This window comes from Bos indicus, chromosome 2 (assembly GCF_029378745.1).
Source record: "Bos indicus isolate NIAB-ARS_2022 breed Sahiwal x Tharparkar chromosome 2, NIAB-ARS_B.indTharparkar_mat_pri_1.0, whole genome shotgun sequence".
Lineage (NCBI taxonomy): Eukaryota > Metazoa > Chordata > Mammalia > Artiodactyla > Bovidae > Bos > Bos indicus.
The window spans coordinates 21,683,399-21,705,483 of NC_091761.1; the positions used below are offsets into that span (position 1 = coordinate 21,683,399).

Sequence of the window (22,085 nt, forward strand, 5' to 3'; positions counted from 1 at the left end):
ACACAGCTAGGGAAGTATGTGAATATATGTGCATATTTATACACATATTATCATCTGTGTTTCTGTATGTTTACATTGAAAATCATGAGTTTATACCAATATCTCTAAATCCCATCATCAGGATTTATTCTGTGTAATTATTTCCATCCTCTGTATAGTGTTGCCTATTTTCATCCACTGTATCCTTGAGAAATTCACTTATTCATTCATTACCTGCGTTACATGTAATGAATTGCCTGTTGCCACCAGGCCTTTTCCTCTCAGCAGGTAGGTATCCTCTTGCTCGGTCCTGATATCCTGTCTTGGGCTGATGCCATCCCTGTTCTTTACCTCACGTGGATGCCTCCTCACCCTTCTGGGGCACCGACATCCCACATCAGACTGCTTCCCCCTGCCTGCATAGACAGATCTTTCCTCACCTAACTCAGTCTCGTGTCCAGCCCAACCTCTTCCCCCCATGAGCACCTTTCTCTTCTTGTCCAGGTTCCCACACTCTGTACTTAGACAGGCTGCTCCCTCAATGGCCTGACTAATCTGTCTCCTGTGAAGATACCCTTATTTATGTTTTTCCTTGGAAGGTTGTCTTTTTATTCATTTTAAGTTACAAGAAATGGTTTGCTGGTTAATTTCAACCATTTCCTTCCTTTCATCTTTCCTTAAAGTGTTCTTCATTAGGATTTTTTAATTGGCGTCTTATATTATGTGTGGTTTTATTTGATAATGGGTCTATTGAGTAACTCTACAAGTTCCCAGAGAGTCTTTCTGTACTATTTTTTTAAAGTGGTTTCCATAAAATTGCTGTATAGCTGGTAAGCAAAGAATTGCAACGCAAGACAGTTCATATGCACAGTATAGCAGAGCTTGCCAGCTGGCAGGCATAGTATAGCAGGAGAAATTTCTCATACCATTTTTTACCTTGAGTAAGTCATTTCACTGTTTAGGGCATCATTTGTAGTTTGCATAGTTAGGACTAGATCAGGAATACAATGAGGTAAATAATCAGAAATCCATGTTATAAGAAAGAGCCTCTGACCTGTATTCAAGAGAGAATTTTGGACTAACATTTTATTTTTTTGAATGGGCAAAAGGCATAGATAAAGTTGATGTTTAAGGATACAGATTTGAAAGGAGTAAGCTAGGATGATCTAATGTACAGTATAATGGATATAGACAACAATATTGTACTATAATTAGGTAATGTAAAATAAATATACAATGTCAGTTGTACTACAACATACAAATGTATCAAGGTAGCGTATTTTACACCTTGAATTTACACAATGTTGTGTGTCAGATATCTTCCATTTTTTAAAAAAGATTGGGCAAAGGAAGCAGTTTAGAGATTACAAAGAGCCAATATATATATGAAAAGGTTCAATCTCATTTGTGTGTCAGGATATGCAACTTAAAAATTTTTTTCGCACTAATTTAACAAAAATGTTAAATATTCACTGTTGGTGTGAGCATTGAGAAATTAGGTCTTTCTGTACACTTACAGGTAAAGTAGAAGTCAGTGTTATGTGTCTGAAGAGTTTAGCAATATAAATTAAGTCTTAAAAATGTGCCTTCACTTTGATATAGTAGTTTCAGTTCTAGAAATTCATCTAATGGAAATAATTACAGATATTACACAAAGATTTGTCCTCAAAAATAGTAACTGATGATGAAAATCAGTAAGAGAATAGTTGTAATAGAGCTCAGACAGTGAAGAATTCACCTGCACTGCAGGAGACCTACTTTCAATCCCTGGGTCAGGAATATCCCCCAGAGAAGGGAATGGCATACCTTTCCCTTCTGGTATGGTGCTTCCCAGGCAAGCACCCATACCAGTATGTGCTTGCCTGGAGAAACCCACAGACAGAGGAGCCTGATGGGTGACAGTCCATAGGGTCACAGAGTCAACACGACTGAGCCACTAACACACACACATAACGGAGTAATAGAGAATTAGTTATAAATATGTTGTATCTGTATGACACTGTAGATCTATATGGAATACTATATAGCCATTAAAATGACATTTAAAATTTAATGATTTTTATCAGGAGTCCCTAACCCCCCAACTGCAGACCAGTACCTGTTCTCAGCCTGTTAAGAACTGGACCGCACAGTGGGAGATGAGCATCAGGGAAAGTGAGTGAAGCTTTGTGCCATGCACCAATCCCCATCACTCTCCTCATGGGTTCAGATTACCACCTGAACCATCCACCCCCACCCCAATCCTCCACCTCCATCTGTGGAACAATTGTATTCCACAAAACTGGTCCCTGGTGCCAATAAAGGTTGGGGACTCCTGATACTATTTAATAATGTGGCAGAATTTCAGTTCAGTTCAGTTGCTCAGTTTTGTCTGACTCTTTGTAACCCCATGAACTGCAGCACACCAGGATTCCCTGTCCATCACCAGCTCGCTGCGCTTGCTCAAACTCATGTCCATCGAGTTGGTGATGCCATCCAGCCAACTCATCCTCTGTCGTCCCCTTCTCCTCCTGCCTTCAGTCTTTCCAGCATCAGGGTCTTTTCCAATGAGTTAGTTCTTTGCATCAGGTGGCCAAATTATTGGAGCTTCAGCATCAGTCCTTCTGATGAATATTCAGGACTGATTTCCTTTAGGATTGAAAGTTTGATCTCCTTGCAGTTCAAGGAACTCTCAGGAGTCTTCTCCAACACCACAGTTCAAAGCATCAATTCTTTGCATTCAGCTTTATTTATAGTCCATCCATATCTGACATCCATCTATACGATTACTAGAAAAATCATAGCTGTGACTAGACAGACCTTTGTTGGCAAAGTAATGTCTCTACTTTTTAACATGCTGTCTAGGTTTGTCATAGCTTTTCTTTCAAGGAGCAAACATATTTTAATTTCATGGCTGCAGTCACCATCTGCAGTGATTTGGAAGCCCAAGAAAACAAAGTGTCACTGTTTCCATTGTTTCCCCATCTATTTACCATAAAGTGATGGGACTGGATGCCATGATCTTAGATTTTTGAATATTGAGTTTTAAGCTAGCTTTTTCACTGCAGATGGTGACTGCAGCCATGAAATTAAAAGACGCTTGCTCATTGGAAGAAAAGCTGTGACAAACCTAGACAGCTCAGCATTTCACATGATGTACTCTCCATATAAATTAAATAAGCGGGGTGACAATATAAAGCCTTGACATACTCCTTTCCACTTTGGAACCAGTCCATTGTTCCATGTCCCATTCTAACTGTTGCTGCTTGACCTGCATACAGATTTCTCAGGAGGTAGGTAAGGTGATCTGGTATTCCCATCTCTTTAAGAATTTTCCACAGTTTGTTGTCATCCACATAGTCAAAGGCTTTAGTGTATACAATGAAGTGGAAATAGATGTTTTTTTGCAATTCTCTTGCTTTTTCTATGATCCAGTGGATGTTGGCAATTTGATCTCTGGTTCCTCTACCTTTTCTAAATCCACCTTAAACATCTGGAAGTTCTCAGTTCACACACTGTTGAAGCCTAGTTGGAGAATTTTGAGCATTATTCTGCTAGTGTGTGAGATGAGTGCAATTGTGCTATAGTTTGAGTATTCTTTGGCATTGCCTTTCTTTGGGTTTGGAATGAAAACTGACCTTTTCCAGCCCTGTGGCCACTGCTGAGTTTTCCAAATTTGCTGACATATTGCTGACATTTTAACAGCATCATCTCTCAGGATTTGAAATAGCTCAGCTGGAATTCCATCACCTCCACTAGCTTTGTTCGTAGTAATGCTTCCTAAGGCCCACTTGACTTCGCATTCCAGGATGTCTGGCACTAGGTGAGTGATCACAGCATCATGGTTATCTGGGTCATTAAGATCTTTTTTGTATAGTTCTTCTGTGTATTCTTGCCACTTCTTCTTAATATCTTCTGTTTCTGTTAGGTCCTGTATTAGGTACAATTATTTAAATAATTGTATTTTAAAGGAAATTGTAATATTCTTTTTTTTTTTTAATTAAAAAATATTTGTGTATTTTTATACATTATTCTTTCTTTTTCTGTATTTTTCTGAGAGCAAATTTAAAGTTCTTTACAAAGTCTTAATTCAGCAAGTGTAATTTAGTTCATAATATCCAAAAATAGCAATGACCTCTTTGTGAACCCCAAATAAACCTTAAGCTTTAAAGATTTTTTTTTAGAATTATATTATGTAAGATTGATCATTTATGTGGTATACTTAGTAGTGGATACTGCTATGACTCTGTTATAACAAACAAAATTTAAACTATACCTTCAACCATGTTTGGAGTTCTAAAATAAAATGCCTTATAGCAATGAAATAGAAAAAATATGAAGAACATACACATGTTTATATGTGAAATTGTCCTAGAAACTGGAAAGAGAAGTCTGAGCTGGATATTTGATTAGCTAGTATAAACTCCGTCACTATTCTGGAAGTCTTGATAGCAAATAGTCTTGAGAGTATCTTAGTTCACTACTACATCCCTAGCACATAGCATAGAGTGAAGCACAAATTAGACCCTCAGATATTTGTTGAAAGGTGGAAAGTAGAAACCTTGGCAGTAAATCACAAGGAGAGGGAAGATGAAGAATATTAGAAGAGTTAAAAGAGAGATTAGAGAAACTAAAGAAACTGACTTCTTAAATCTTGTGTAGAACCCTCTGTGTACTCTTCATGCCAGTGATTTTCCTACCAGTATAGGTTGTAGAGTCTTCTCCTGTGTTCTTGGAAGAGGGTGTTTGCTATGACCACTGTGTTCTCTTGGCAAAACTCTATTAGCCTTTGCTCTGCTTCATTCTGTACTCCAAGGCCAAATTTGTCTGTTACTCCAGGTGTTTCTTGACTTCCTACTTTTGCATTCCAGTCCCCTATAATGAAAAGGACATCTTTTTGGGGAGTTAGTTCTAGAAGGTCTTATAGGTCTTCATAGAAATGTTCAACTTCAGCTTCTTCAGCATTACTGGTCGGGGCATAGACTTGGATTACCATGATATTCAATGGTTTGCCTTGGAAACGAACAGAGATCATTCTGTTGCTTTTGAGATTGCATCCAAGTACTGCATTTTGGACTCTCTTGTTGACTTTGATGGGTACTCCATTTCTACTAAGGGATTCTTGTCCACAGTAGTAGATATAATGGTCATCTGAGTTAAATTCACCCATTCTAGTCCATTTTAGTTTGCTAAAATGTTGATGTTCACTCTTGCCATCTCCGGTTTTAACACTTCCAATTTGCCTTGATTCATAGACCTAACATTCCAGGTTCCTATGCAGTAGTGCTCTTTACAGAATTAGACCTTGCTTCAATCACCAGTCACATCCACAGCTGGGTGTTGTTTTTGCTTTGGCTCTGTCCCTTCATTTTCTGGAGTTATTTCTCCACTGATCTCCAGTAGCATATTGGGCACCTACCGACCTGGGGAGTTCATCTGTCAGTGTCCTATCTTTTTGCCTTTTCATACTGTTCATGGGGTTCTCAAGGCAAGACTACTGAAGTGGTTTGCCATTCCCTTCTCCAGTGGACCACATTTTTTCAGAAGACTCAATATATGGACATCACCAGATGGTCAACAGTGAAATCAGATTGATTATATTCTTTGCAGCCAAAGATGGAGAAGCTCTATACAGTCAACAAAAACAAGACCGGGAGCTGACTGTGGCTCAGATCATGAACTCCTAATTGCCAGATTCAGAGTTAAATTGAAGAAAGTAGGGAAAACCATTAGACCATTCAGGTATGACCTAAATCAAATCCCTTTTGACTATACAGTGGAAGTGAGAAATAGATTTAAGGCACTAGATCTGATAGAGTGCCTGATGAACTGTGGATGGAGGTTCATGACATTGTACAGGAGACAGGGAGCAAGGCCATTCCCAAGAAAAAGAAATGCAAAACAGCAAAATGGTTGTCTGAGGAGGCCTTACAAATAGCTGTGAAGAGAAGAGAAGCAAAAAGAGAAAAGGAGATACACCCATTTGAATGCAGAGTTCCAAAGAATAGCAAGGAGAGATGAGAAAGCCTTCCTCAGTGATCAATGCAAAGAAAGAGAGGAAAACAATAGAATGGGCAAGACTAGAGATCTCTTCAAGAAAATTAGAGTTATGAAGGGAACATTTCATGCAAAGATGGGCTCAATAAAGGACATAAATGGTATAGACCTAACAGAAGCAGAAGATACTAAGAAGAGGTGGCAAGAATACACAGAAAAACTATACAAAAAAGAGCTTCACGACCCAGATAATCGATATGGTGTGATCACCCACCTAGAGCAAGACATCCTGGAATGTGAAGTCAAGTGGGCCTTAGGAAGCATCACTACAAACAAAGCTAGTGGAGGTGATGGAATTCCAGGTGAGCTATTCAAATACTAAAAGATGATGCTGTGAAAGTGCTGCACTCAATATGCCAGCAAATTTGGAAAACTTAGCAGTGGCCACAGGACTGGAAAAGATCAGTTTTCATTCCAATCCCAAAGAAAGGCAATGCCAAAGAATGCTCAAACTACCTCACAGTTGCACTCATCTCACATGCTAGTAAAGTAATGCTCAAAATTCTCCAAACCAGGCTTCAACAGTACGTGAACCGTGAACTTCCAGATGTTCAAGCTGGTTTTAGAAAACGTAGAGGAACCAGAGATCAAATTGCCAACATCTGCTGGATCGTTGAAAAAGCAAGAGAGTTCCAGAAAAGCATCTATTTCTGCTTTATTGACTATGTCAAAGCCTTTGACTGTGTGGATCACAATAAACTGTGGAAAGTTCTGAAGGAGATGGGCATACCAGACCACCTGACCTGCCTCTTGAGAAACCTGTATGTAGGTCAGGAAGCAACAGTTAGAACTGGACTTGGAACAACAGACTGGTTCCAAAAGGAAAAGGAGTACGTCAAGGCTGTATATTGTCACCCTGCTTATTTAACTTATATGCAGAGTACATCATGAGAAACATTGGGCTGGATAAAGCACAAGCTGGAATCAAGATAGCTGGGAGAAATATCATTAACCTCAGATATGCAGATGGCACGACCCTTATGGCAGAAAATGAAAAAGAACTAAAGGGCGTCTTGATGAAAGTGAAAGAGGAGAGTGAAAAGGTTGGCTTAAAACTCAGCATTCAGAAAACAAAGATCATGGCATCCCATCCCATCATTTCATAGCAATTAGATGGGGAAACAGTGGCTGACTTTATTTTTCTGGGCTCCCAAATCACTGCAGATGGTGACTGCAGTCATGAAATTAAAAGACGCTTTCTCCTTGGAGAAAAGCTATGACCAACCTAGACAGCATATTAAAAAGCAGAGACATGATTTTGCCAACAAAGGTCCATCAAGTCAAAGCTATGGTTTTTCCAGTAGTCAAGTATGGATGTGAGAGTTGGACTATAAAAAAAGCTGAGCACTGAAGAATTGTTGCTTTTGAACTGTGGTGTTGGAGAAGACTCCTGAGAGTCCATTGGACTGCAAGGAGATCAAACCAGTCCATCCTAAAGGAGATCAGTCATGAATATTCATTGGAAAGACGGAGGATTTGAAGCTGAAGCTCCAATACTTTGGCCACCTGATGGGAAGAGCTGACTCATTTGAAAAGACCCTGATGCTGGGAAAGATTGAGGGCAGGAGGAGAAGGGGACAACAGAGGATGAGATGGTTGGATGGCATCACCGACTCACTGGAGATGAGTTTGAGTAAACTCCAGCAGTTGGTGATGGACAGGGATGCCTGGCGTTCATCAGCCCATGGGGTCGCTAAGGGTCAGACACGACTGAGGGACTGAACTGAACTGATGGGTTTGTAGATGCTTGCCCGAGAGCGGTGTGCTGTAGTAACAGTTCTCTATCTGCAGTCGTTGTCTTCTCTGACAGTTTAGAGTTGAACAAAGCCTCCTTCCCATGCTTTCCTAGGAGCATATTTTCACCCTTGATGTGAAAGGGAGATAAACCTGGATTTAGAGGTTTGAGATTAGCATTTAAGCCTGCTGGAGAAGGTGCTTCGACTGTTGTCTTTACAGCTACCTCAGCTAGATATTAGGAAATAGTATAAGGAATGGGAATTGTTATTGGTTGACTAGAAAATAATCTGCTGTGTATATAAGGAACTTCTTTTGTAGAATGGGACAGTAGTAGTCATGGGGGTAGAAAAGAATACCAAGGGTTAATTCCTTCAGAAAGCTTTTCTATAAGTATTGTATTGGTTCCCTGAACTACTTCTATATTTTTAATATTTTAACTCTTATTCTTAACCAGATTGTAGTGAATTTCTGTTTTCTTTCTTCTGCTTGACTAAAAGTTTCTCAGAGTGGAGGGTCTGTTTGTTTTTTTCACCTTTGTGTCTTTGTGTGTGATGTTTAAATGTTTCCTGAACTCAACTGAGTTTAAATATTGCTTTGATTTTTCAAAGTAATATGAACTGCATCTTCTTACTGGTTTTAGGAGTTTATTGAGATAGGTAACATAATCTAAACTTATCTGGTTCATATCATATAGCAGTTTATTCATTCCTTAGTATTTAATGGGGGCTTCCCAGGTGGCACTAGTGGTTAAAGAATCTACCTGCCAGTGCAGGGGACACAAGAGGCACAGGTTCAGTCCCTGGTTGGGGAAGATTCCCTGGAGTAGGAAGTGGCAACCCACTCTAGTATTCTTCCCTGGAGAATCCCAGAGACAGAGAAGCCTGGCAGGCAATAGTCCATGGGGCTGTAAGGAGTCAAGATGACTGAGGAACTAAAACGTTCTCTCTCTTTCAGGAGAACTTTCTTCTTCCTATCTCTTATATCATCTTTGATTCCGGGACTCAGAACTGTAGCTATTTGCACATTTCTCCACAGGAATTACCCAATTCTGTTGAGCAGGACATTCTTCACCACATTTATAAGCAATATTATGTAAAAATAATTTTTCTCTTATGTACCGTTGGCTTTTATGGATAAGCATATAGTTAACTCTGTTCGCCACTAGATGGGGTTTCAGTGAATGTAATGGAGTATTAGCTGGGTTTAAAAATGAGACACTTAGGGGAGGGAGGTGGGAGGGGAGTTCAGGATGGGGAACACGTGTACACCCATGGCGAATTCATGTTGATGTATGGCAAAACCAGTACAATATTGTAAAGTAATTAGCCTCCAATTAAAATAAGTAAATTTATATTTTTTTTAAAAAATGAGACACTCACCTAAGTAGTTTAAGTGTTGTACTCATTCTTAAGCTAATATCAGATAAGTAAGCTATGAAATTAGGGAAGAGGGAGCTCCTTCAACTACATTGTGGCAAATAGACTTTGATGAATTAGGCTGAGAACCAGACCACGCTGACTGCATTTGAAAAAATTTAAAGCTTTCTGAATAGGTATTTTGAAATACGAGGTCTCGTCTTTTTGCCAGACTTCAAAAGTCAGGATTTTCACTCTTAATTATTGCCCTTCAACCACAACCTTAAAGGCTAAGCTAAATGTTTCTCTTTTACCTTATGGTAGAGTTGGATATATTTTGCATTTATATGGGTGTTTTGTTTTAGGAGCAGAGCTCTATTATAAAGATTCTTAATAGTGAGTGGGTTTTTGGATGACAGTAGTTACAGAGAGTGTAATTATCTGAGTTTTTTTATAAGTGTTTCAAAACTAAATACTTAATAGTGTGAAACCACTTTGTTTTTCAGTATCCTTGCCATGAAAAAGAGGACGTGATAAGTTGTTCAGCTTATGAAATTCAAGTTACATGTAAATTCTGCCAGGTGTGTATGCAATAATTTGGTATTTTGGGCTATTCAAATTTTATTTTTCATATTGTAGATTATAAGTATTTTCATAGGTTATTTCTAGATCATGTTTTTTTAATATATAAATAAGGAATACTTATTTATATAGTATGTAGTTTAGCTGATACTCCTATTGTATTTTTAAATTATTAAATAGAGCATCAAAGTACACTCAACTATGACAAAGATAAATATATATATTTGATTTCTCCTTAAATGAGTTCCAAATAATACTAGTCCCATGAGGTGAAAAAGGGTTCAGATAGAAAATGGATGTGGCAGATATGCTGCATTCTAGGTGCTCTTCTGGTCATTTCCCTTGAATATACTGTCTTTGAAAAGTCCTGCCTTCCAAAAGAAATAGTCTAGCACTTCCCAAATCTGACTATAATAGCTATTGTCATCTCTGTTTGTGAAGGGGTTTTTCTGAAAGGTTTTTGAAGGTTACATATTTCTGAAAGGCTAACAAACTAGTGTTGAAAAAGGAATAATTTTACAGAATTGTTAGTTCATTCAAATATAATTGTTACATGTAATTTGTAGGAAGAAAGCAAAAACAAAAACCTGCAAGTTAATGGAAGGACTAATTGGGAACTTTCAAGTCTAAATCAAAAAGTAGGAAAATAATATTGACTTGAAGATGTCTTTTTTTGTAGTTTTTGGTTTAAATCAGGATCCAGGAAAGTCCCCATATTGTATTCTGTTTAATATGGTTTATTCAACCTCTTTTAACCTAAAGCAATTCCCCTCTACTTTCTCTTTTCTTTTATTCCCCATGACATTTATTTTTGAGGAGACCAGGTCTTTCGTGCTGTAGAATTTCGCTAATTGTATCTTAGCAGTGGAGTTTGACCTTTTTGTCTATCTCCTTTATTTCCTGTAGTAGAATCTAGAAAAGCTTGATTCGATTTCAGGTTTGGATACAGCCGCACCCTCCGCCCCCCACCACGAATACTTAATGTGCTTTCTATTGTCTCATCAGGGGACTCAAAATATTTGTCCCACTTTTGGTGACGTTAACTTAACACTGACCCATGAGTTCAGATGCTGTCAGCCTGACGCAGCCATTATGAAGCTCCCATCACCTTTGCTCCTGCTGGTTTTATCAGACATTGATGAGAGTTGCCTATCCATTATTTCATTGGTATTTAAAGTAGTGATCTTCTAATTATTTCATTCTTTCCACACTTATGCTACTGAACAGGAAAGGTTTAACCTAATAGATCAGAGTTCTTAACAATTTTTTCTATAATGTAAAATCTGCATGTTGCATGTCTTTATTCATAGTAAGAAAATGGAAGGTGGGGTTAAGATGTCGGTAAAACTGTTTTATTTCACATTCAGATAGAAAAGGTAAAAAACTTAATGAAAATCAAGTAATACTACATTTTAAGTTCTTTATTTAAAAATCTGTACTGTAAAATGTTTAACTATCTCTGAATGTTTTATTATAGGCAATACAAGGACCTGTGGAATATGAGTGATGACAAACCGTTTCTATGTACTGCCCCTGGATGTGGCCAGGTAATACATAAAGTATTTGGTATGTTCACATTTATTAAACACTTATGACAGTGAATGTTGTCATTAAGGGGATTCCTTTACAATATTTTGTACAATTTTGGAGTTAGAATGAAAATAACCCAGAAAAATTTGGAGAAAAAAATTCATTTTCCTCAGCAGCATATCTGAATTTTAAAGAAGACAATCTAATATGGAAAAAAAAAGTTAAGTCTTGTAAGGGAAAGATGGAAAACCTGGAAAAAACACAAGGTTTAAAAGTATTTTCATTTGACCATTATTGGTTAAAAATCATTGTAAACTGCCCAGTTGGAAATCAGATACATTATCTTATATGAAAATTGTTTTATTTGCTGAACTCTTGTGAAATTAACTAATTTTTACCTCTGAGCGAATCACTAATGTACAGCATATCACTAATATACTAGTGTTATTAAGTCTAAAATCTTTAGGCTTGTGTGGAAACATTTTCAGAAAATAATATTTTAGTGTTTCAGAAGATATTTCTGTGGTTTTCAATAGGCCATTAAATAATCTAATATTGTTATAATAATCTTAAAATAACTATAGACACTGAGGAATGAAAAAATAAATTTAATGTGTAGTAAAATTGTAGAGTACTTAAATATATAAACTGTAAATCATAAATATTAAAATGTTTCTCTGGTTCTCATTGTTTTCTTTAGTTGATACTTTAAGTTGAGATATAATTTATATACAGTAAACTGCATATTACTTCTAAGTGTACAGTTTGATACATTTTAACATATGTATGTACCCATAAAACCATCACAATTCAGATAGTGAACGTATTCGTCATCTCCCAAAGTTTCCTGTGCTTGTATTGCCTCCCTCTCACCCCTCCCAATCCTGTCAGCGTCTGTTCTGCCTTCTGTCGCTATAGGTTAGTTTTTATTTTCTAGAATTTTATGTAAGTGAAATCATACAGTATGTACTTTTGACTGGATTCTTTCATTCCACATAATTTGCAGTTTCTCCCTTTGTGATCCATAGTTAATTCCTTTTCATTGAGGAATAATATTTCCGTAATTCACAAGCAGTTACTTATTCACTTGTTTATGGACTTTTGGCTTATTTCCAATTTTTAGTTGTTAGAAATAAAGCTATTGTGAATGTTTAAGTACCAGCCTTTGTGTGAACACATTCTTTCTTTTCTCTTGGGTGACTACCTAGAAGGGTAGTGGTGGGATCATATGTTACATATAATAGGAAACTGTCAACCTGCTTCTAAAAGGCAGGAACCACTCACTATTTCCACTAGCAGTCTGTGAGCAGTCCTGTTGTATAATACCCTTGCCAATATTTGGTGTGGTTCTTTTAATTTTAGTCATTTTCATTGGGTGTATACTGATGTATTGTGTGTTAATTTGCATTTCATTGATGAAAAGATGAGCACTTTTTCATTTGCGTATTGGCCATTTTTATACCTTATTTTTTGTGAAATATTTTCAAATCTGCTTGTTTTTTAAAATTGGGTTGTCTTTTAATTATTGAGTTGTATGAGTTCTTTAAATATTCTGGATACCAGTCCATCTTCAATTCTTTCTTTATGTCTCTGGTTTCCAACTTGATTTTCATAATATGAAAATAATCTGTCCATCAAAAGATGGACAGATGTTTCTAATTTTAATGAAGTCTGATGTGTTAATTTTTTCTCTTTGGTGGTTGCTTTCTGTGACTTATCTAAGAAACTGTTGCTTACCTTTAAGGCACAAAAATACTCTCCTTCATGTTCCTCTGAAAGTTTGGCTTTTCATTTAGGTCTCTTGCCTTTTGAATTAATATTTGTGCATAAGTATGAGGTAGGAGTTGAAGCTCACCTTTTTTTTCCCTTATGGCTTTTCAGAGATTCTAGTGTCACTTGTTGAAAGATTTTTTTTTTCTTTCTCCATTAAATTGCTTCATCCCTTTTCTTGAAAACCAAATGATTTGTAAAGCATGGATCTGTTTCTGAGCTTCTATTCTGTTTTTTCATCAATCTGTCAAGTTTTATGCCAGTACCATATGTCTTGATTACTCTAGCTACATAGTGAGCCTTCCAGTCACTTAGGGTAAGTTCTCCGATTTAGTTCTCCTTTTTCAGGATTGTTTCAGATGGTCTTTTAATTGTAGTCCTTCTGGTGAGGGTGTAGTGGTATCTAAAGATTTTAGTTTACATGATGTCCAGTGATGTTGAGCAGGATAAAAGTGGGGCTTCCCTAGTGGCTCAGACAGTAAAGAATTCGCCTGCAATGCAGAAGACCCAGGTTCAATCCCTGGGTTAGGAAGATCCCCTGAAGAAGGAAATAGCTACCCTCTCCAGTATTCTTGCCTGGAGAATTCTATGGACAGAGGAGCCTGGTCTTGGGGTCACAAAGAATCAGACACAACTGAGCGACTAACGCTTTCACTTTAACAGGATAAAGGTAGAAGTTACCAGAGTTGGTGATATTTTAAATGGGTTGGTCAGTGAATGCCTCTGTAATAAGGTGACACTTGAATAAAGATGTGGAAGCAAACCCTACACATACCTTGGGGAAGAATTTTTCAGAGTGAAAGAACAACAAGTTTAAGGCCACGAGGGAAGAAATGGATTTGGTGTGTTTAAGAGCAGAAAGATGACTGCTGTAACTGGAACATATAGTGATTAACTAGGATAAGGGTAGGAGATGAGGTCAGAAAGGTAGGGGAATAAAAAGAGCCCATAACCTGTAGAGCTTTTTTGTTGACTGTGGTCTAAGGTGTTTGGGTTTTATTCACAGAGGAATGAAAAGCCATTGCTGAGCTAATAGTAGAAGCTGGGAAAGTAGACTGGCAGCAGTCAGCTGAGAGATAATGGTGGTTTGACTAGGTGTTAGTAATGTACATATAGAGAAATAGAGTGATTTGACATATATTTAGGAGATAAATTTTGTATACATTTTTCTATATATTCAGGAAAGCAATTTCCAAAATCCTTTTCCACTAAAATTTTGGATATGATTTACTTATAATGGTAAATTACATTTACTCCTTGGATTTGGGACTAAGTTAAATAGAAAGGTGGACTTAGAGAGTCCACCACTTAAAAAGTCCACCACTCTTTTTTTTAATGGACTTAAAAAAAAGTCCATTTTGCTGAAATGGACTGTACAAAGAGAGCGTAATTCTGTAACCCCTGGATTATAGCTAATACAGTATATTTCTCAAGCCAGCCTTTGGAGCATGACCAATTTTGCTGTGTTGTTCTAGGAATCATTCTTGAAAAGTCAGTCTCAGATAAGTCCCTGATTCTTTGTCTTATTCTTTTCTGCTTAAAATAGTTGGAATTATCATCTTGTGATTGACTCTTTAGTAATATATATGCCACTTTTAATAAAAAGCATTGTATTTAAATTTACTTAAGAAATAAGGTTAAATGAAGCTTAGCTCTCATCTGGCATTTAACCAAATGAAGATTAAATGCCAACAAAAGATCAGAGAGGATGAGAACCCAAGATCGAATTAATAACATCTAACTTTCCCTGTTTTTGGTACCTCAACCCCAAAACTGGGAGATAGAACCAGTGAGAGAATGAATTCAATAAAATTAGGGGAATTAAGGTAAATGAAAATGAGATAGTTTTCAGGTAGAGAAAATATTTTAAAATTGCTGAGGAAAAGTACACAATCTGTTCAAGCACACCCATACTGTTTATAGACACTATTAATGCTTCCTTAGCTGATGAGATGAGGCAAATGGAACATTACACAACACATCCCAGGGGTAAAGCCAGAGCTTATTCACCTCAATACCAGATCCAGGAAGTCTGGGAACTTTTTGATACTCATTATTTGAGTTCTCATAGCAGACTGCCTTGTACATGCCCAATCCGTGGCACAAATAGTCAAGAGACTGAGAGGTAGACTACCCCTCAGGCCACGAAGAATAGGAAGGAGAGCCTTTGTAGAGTCTTCGGCAGATAGCAAGGGTGTTCCAGTGCTTTATCAGGCCTGAAAATCACCCAACTGTTCTTCCTCAGTATATATATATCAGCAGCATTTCCATCTAATGATGCTGTCTATAAATCAATCTATTATTATTTTGACATTTTCTACCATCAGAATGTTTATATTTTTGGCAAAGCAGCAGCCATTTTACTTCAGTCATATTAAAAATACTCCTTCTGCACCCTCCTTCATTGTGGATAAAAGTGCAAGATGGCAAATGCATTTACGGTTTGACCCAGCAATCCCACTTCTGGGATTCTGTCCCACAAATGTTATGTCAAAACTATGAAAGGACATATGCCAAGGTTATTAAATATATGTTCAATATATTTTGTTACCTGGGAATCGTTGGACAGCAGTTTTCCATGGGAATAGAAGCTGAAAACTACAAAGCTCCTTGAAGCTTTAGTTTGGAAGTGACAGGGCATCAGTCCTGTAGCATTCTGTTGATCATGCAAGTCACCAGACCAGCTCAGACTCAAGGGGTGGAGAAATAGGTACCATCCTCTGGATGGGAGAACCAACGTTAACCACATGGCAAAGGGAGGAGGGTATATATCATACCAAAAGGAATTTGTGGCCATGTTTTACAATGTGCCACAGATGAATACTGCAATATTTCTAGGTAAAGTAATTCTTGGGATTGGTCTCAAAAAAAGAAATGCTTTGGGTGAATTGTGAGTAGCGATGAAATGAGATGGATCATAGGTTGATAACTGCTAAAGCTGAGTGAAGTGTACCAAGGGTGTTTATTACACTATTTTTTTTTAATTTACTTAAATTCAACAGAAGAAAAAGCAACCTATGGCTGAATATAAGAACATGTGTGTATCAGAGATTGCTTAAAATACTTAATTTTTTTAGAAAATATGAAAAAATATTGTTAGAATAGTTTTTTAGACTCCCTTTTATGAAAGGAGATAACACTCATTTTTCTTCTTCTCCTTTCCTCCTCCCTTGATGTCTGATAATAATTATTTTTCCATTGGTAGAGTTAGAAATACATTTTGATAATCCATACTCCCCATATTTCTTCAGTTTTACTTCTGTATTTAAGTAGTATAGAGAGGAAGGATGAGAACTAAGCTTTAAGGCACTCCAGTGTTTAGCAGTCAGAAAGAGGGGAAGGACACAGAGGAGGCAGAGAAGCAGCAGACAATGAAGAAAACTGTTCTAGAAGTCAAGTAGAAAAAGTTTCAAAATGTGGAGAAACAGTATAGTCATATAGTTGATAGGATAATTCAGTATTTACTATTGAATTTAGGAATATGGGGACTGTTAAGACACCCTGGTAAGAGTAGTTTCAGTGAAAGAGCAGTGACGACAATGAGATTGGAGTCAGCCTGAAGAGTAAATGTGGAGAATCAGAAGTGGAGACTTTATAAGATACCTTTTGTAATAGCTTAAAGGGAACAGTGAAATACTGCTGGAGGAGGATTAAAGATGGAGCTTTTTTGTTTTGAATTTTAAGTTGCGACTATCACAGCATACTTTACACTGTAGAGAGAGGAATTGTTGCAAAAATAGGGTCCTTAAGAGAGGATGGGATTCAGTGTTCAAGTGGAAGGACTGGCCTTACGTAGGACCATGGACAATTTATCCATAGTACCTGAGAATGAAAAGTCAGGAAGAGGTGTAGAAGGTTTGAATAGAGAAAAGGAACCATATCAAAACTTAGACATACAAACATGTTTCTTCGATATGGTCACCATCACATCAGATCAGATCAGTCGCTCAGTTGTGTCCAACTCTTTGCGACCCCATGAATCACAGCACGCCAGGCCTCCCTGTCCATCACCAACTCCCGGAGTTCACTGAGACTCACGTCCATTGAGTCAGTGATGCCATCCAGCCATCTCATCCTCTGTCGTCCCCTTCTCCTCTTGCCCCCAATCCCTCCCATCATCAGAGTCTTTTCCAATGAGTCAACTCTTCGCATGAGGTGGCCAAAGTACTGGAGTTTCAGCTTTAACATCATTCCTTCCAAAGAAATCCCAGGGCTGATCTCCTTCAGAATGGACTACATTTCTGTATATTCCATTGCACAAAAGAAATTATCTTTAGAGGCTATGGCATATTGTTATTAAGAGATGCAGGCTGAGACAAAGAATCAACCTTAACAACAGACTGATCGGCTTGTTTTTTAATATAATAACCAGGAAGTAGGAGTCCCAGGTTGGCTGATTATGTAATCCTCATCATGCTGCTTCCATTTTTAGGTCCAAAATGGCTTTTCAGCTCCTGACATGAAGTCCACATTCCAGCAGTAAGGGAGGGAGAAGGGGAAGCAGAGAAGAGCATGTATACACGCATCATTTTAGGAGCATTAACTGGAAATAATGCAAACAATTTTCACTCATTCTTTTGATCCCAAAAGAATATGGCCACCTAACTGCAGAGAAAGCTAGAAAATGTGGTCTTTGTTCTGGGCAGCCAAGTGCTCACCTAAAATTTAGAAATTCTTAATTTGAAGGAAAAAGAGTAGTAGATATTAAGGGACAGCTGGCAGTCCTTGACATAATTTTCAGAGATGATTTTGAATTTGGGAACATAACAAAAAGTCATTTGGAGCCAGAGTCTGGTTAAGCTGGGCAATACTAAAGCTACCAGTTGTGAGTTTAGTTAATAGTAATATATTAGTGTTGGTTTCTTAGTTTTGATAAATGTGCCACAATAATATGAGAACACTAGGGGAAACAAACTGAGTAAGGAGTGTACAGGAACTCTGTGTACAATTTTTGCAACTTTTCTGTAAATTTAAAAGTTTTCCAAAATAAAAAGTGTATTCAAAACAGTAATGAAAAAGGTCTACCTGAGAAACTCAAAAGTTGCTTGTGAACCATAGAATAGAGCTTTCAAATATTTATCAAGTGTGTAGCATACCATGTCTAAATTTGTGCTCCAACTTGTTTCAAAAAAGATTGGAGGAATTAAAAGTTCCATATAATCGTTGTTGTAGTAACAAAAGCAATTACAATGATACTAACATTTTTCAACTTAGTCACTGTGCTACTAAGCTTATGTGGGTTATGTTATTTAATCCTGCACCAGCCCTATGAAGTTGGTGCTACTGGCCTCATTTTACACATGTACAATCAAATATACATTATTGAATGCCTCTCAGTCACAGAACCTGTGAACACTGGAGATAAGTGTGAACCCAAGCCTACTTTTGTGTTATGTTTATAGCAAAATATCGCAAAGCCTTCGAGGTATATTTCAATAGGGGTCTTTGAATATGTATCTTTTTCAGTGAACATTAAAAGTTTTTCTTTTTTCTTAATTACAAAAGTATCACTGAGAATGCTGACAAAGTAAAATCTAGAGAGGATGTCTGTCAACATTTTGTGCATTTCCTAAGTCCTTCCCCCCTTTTATTTTTCAAACAAAATTGGGATCATACCGCATGTATTAATTTGTATTCTATTTGTATGCAGATGACATTATATAGTATTATCCTATACATTGTACAGTATAGCACTGTACTATATTACATAGTATATTATACATTATATAGTATGATATATTGTGTGTTAATTGAAAACATGAGTTTGAGTTCCTATATAGTGTTCTGTTGTCAGAATATGTCCCAAAATCTATTTACCTATTCCTCTTTTATGGCCTAAAAATTAATTATTATGGCCTAAAAAAATCACAACATTGTGATGAATATTCTCTATAACCCCTTATGTACATCTCCCTAATTCCTCAAAATACATTTTTAGAAACCAAATTATCAGATCAAAATGTATACACATTTTTAAGGCTCCTCATACATTTTTTCATATTGTTTTTAAAAGCGAAAACAACTTTTTAGTTTCACTAATAACTTTAAGTATTGTTCTCATCATGAACACTTCATTCCTAGGTATTAATAACTTTTTTGGCATATATTTGTTCTCTGAGATACTTAAAATAGTCTAATCTATATTATAGTAATACTTTATAAGTGTTACTGGCCAAATGATAACTGGGCCAAGGTCAGCATCATCCATTTGTTAAATCTTGCTTGGACTAGGAATAGTTATGGTCTCTCTCTAGATTCAAATAGTAATTTCCTAGGAAATCAAAAATTCTATTAAGCATTGATTTTAGAAGCACCAATCTGATGGTGGTAGTACAAATTATTTTTTGTCACTAGTTAACAACATTCTTCCAAATTTGAGTTTTAGCTTTAAAACACTTAATGAACTTAAATTTTCAAATAGATTTAAAAAATTTTAAGTATATTTTGTTGATAATGTTATTTCAGAGAGACCTATAGAAATCAGTGCAAAAGTTTTAACTGTTGGCTCTTTCTAGTAAATTTTTTTATGTCCCAGTCACTGTTAGGTATTTCATAGATAGACTTTTGATAATTTCATTTATTTTAACATGATGTTCCATTGAATTTGGTAAAAGAGACAAAGTTGAGATAATTTAGTGAAAGAGTCTTTTTAACATTGAAATTTTTACATTTTATTGATAATAGCTTTGCTTTTGGTGATGCTCTCATTGAAAATTTTTTCTTTGGTGAAATGTTAATACATTATAACTTTTTTTTAAAGGAGATAAAGATTTCATTTTATTTAATCTGAAGTTTCAATGAAAGTATGGGAGAGTGTGTGTATCTGTGTGTATTTGATCAGTAACTCCCTGGTGTTAGAGTACTTAAATTCGTGAAAGAAGTAGTAAAATTGGCTATTGGCCTAATGACCTTATAATTTAATACCTATTTAATGTTTTATATTAGGAATAATCATCTATATCATGGATATAAATGCATGTATTAAATGCAGAATGACTCATTTCTTAAGTTAATTCTGATAAGAGTGTTCACACTTTGGAAACACAAATTTCTCCAATACCTGAGCTTAAATTAATTTTTTATGGAAGCAACTATTTCACCGCTTCCTATATTTGTCAGGTTACCCTTACTTTTTAACCCTGTAAGAGACATTGTTGGCCTATTCTAACTTTCTTGACTGCCTTTCCCATTGTTTATTCAGCTGCATGTTCAAAGTCTTTCTTATTTGACAAAACACTGCACATGTATAACATTTTCATTGGAGTAGTGCTCTCAATTGCCTGGAAGAAAGAAATTGTATGAATGCAATATATTATTACTAGCAGTCCCACTCCAGTGTTCTTGCCTGGAGAATCCCAGGGACGGGGGAGCCTGGTGGGCTGCCGTCTATGGAGTCGCACAGAGTCGAACACGACTGAAGTGACTTAGCAGCAGCAGCAATATCATTATTTTTCTACAAAACTTATTTTTAGAATAAACCTTTTAATTTGTCTGGAAAAGCAGTTCAAATAGATTCTTGCAAAACTATTTTAGCTTGTAGTAGCTGTTTTGTATTTGTTGAAAAAATAATGCATTTTACATATATATATATCTTTTCCTGGTGACTGCCTTTTGACACTGTTTTAAGTTTCTCGTTATAGGTAAATAAGTCTTCTCAGATGGTAGGCAACGTTATAGATATAGATAATATCTATATCATGATAAAGATCCATGATACTTGATACAAGTGAGTGTCAATGTATCAACTTGATACTAACTTGTATCAAGTATCAATTTCAATGTATTTTACCCATGTATAAAAATATTATATGATTAACAGTTCCTTTATAAATAGCATTTAGATAAACTTGATCTGTGTTCTCTTTGAAACTTTGTGAATTCATATTCCTGGCATTTCTCCTTTTACTATTCATATGATCTTAAATGTATTTTATGGTCCTTTTACCTGCTACTTTTCACTTAGAATCAATCTTGTTGGTATTTTCACATATTTTGTACAAAACATAATGTTATTTATTGTATATGTAGTTGCTGTTTGATTTGAATATTTGTGTTCAAACCAGTAACTAAGCAGAGGATACCGTTGGGATAAAATTCCTAGGAGATAACTTTGTAAGCTTGTCTGTTAATTATGCTGACTTTGCTGTTTTAAAATCTAAGACCTCTACTAAAATGCATTTATTTGCAAATGTTTAATGATTACCTTCAGTGGAGAAGCCACATTGTTAGGTTCTTTGGAACATAAAGTGAATCTTGCTTTAAGATACTTGTAAGACATTCAAAACTGTAATGCAAAGTAAAAAGCAATGAAGTAGTGCTGGTAAATCCTATCGCTATGTTCATTCTCCAAAAGCTTCGTTATTGGAAACTCTACGAAAGGATGACTATTTCTTATTTTTCCAAATTTGGAAAGGATTCTTATACATAATGACAAAGCAGTAGGAAAATAGCACTTGCATAGGGCAGAGCTAGATTATGATTGCTCAATGATTGTTTCAGTTGTAAATGAGTAAGTCAAGGGATAGAGTTACTCTTTGTATATGTATACTCATCTTCAATGGGAATACAAACAGGTTCCAAAGAGGGGACATATTAATAATTTTCCACTGGTGTACAGTAACTTAAAGACTTAGTAGAAAGCATACTTACATGAGAAAACAATATAACCAAATTAAATTAACGCTTAATTCACCTTTAGGAACAGTCTGTGGTTTGGTGGTTTTTGTTTCTTTTAGATTGGGCTTGAAGATTCAGTTCTTTACTTGTAAGGAGTTCATTCTTTTAGTTAGCATTTATTGACTATTTACTATATGTTAAATTTAGGGAAACTGAAATAGTAGGAGCTCAGTCTACTTGAAAGGAAATATGAAAACATCAATATAATAAAGGCAATGGCACCCACTCCAGTACTCGTGCCTGGAAAATCCCATGGGCAGAGGAACCTGGTAGGCTGCAGTCCATGGGGTCATGAAGAGTTGGACACAAGTGAGCAACTTCACTTTCACTTTTCACTTTCATGCACTGAAGAAGGAAATGGCAACCCACTCTAGTGTTCTTGCCTGGAGAATCCCAGGGACGGGGGAGCCTGGTGAGCTG

At 36.4% G+C, this 22,085-nt stretch overlaps 1 protein-coding gene across 2 annotated transcripts in view; it reads left to right on the forward strand.

Moving 5' to 3' along the window:
• Positions 1 to 22,085, forward strand: part of ATF2 (activating transcription factor 2) — an 83,639-nt gene that overhangs the window by 14,803 nt on the left and 46,751 nt on the right. For both annotated transcript variants that reach the window (XM_070803154.1, XM_070803147.1), the window contains exons 3-4: positions 9,614 to 9,688; positions 11,167 to 11,236. In XM_070803154.1, the coding sequence (XP_070659255.1) occupies positions 9,657 to 9,688; positions 11,167 to 11,236 (102 nt within the window). In that variant the 5' untranslated portion in view covers positions 9,614 to 9,656. The remainder of the gene's footprint in view (positions 1 to 9,613; positions 9,689 to 11,166; positions 11,237 to 22,085) is intronic.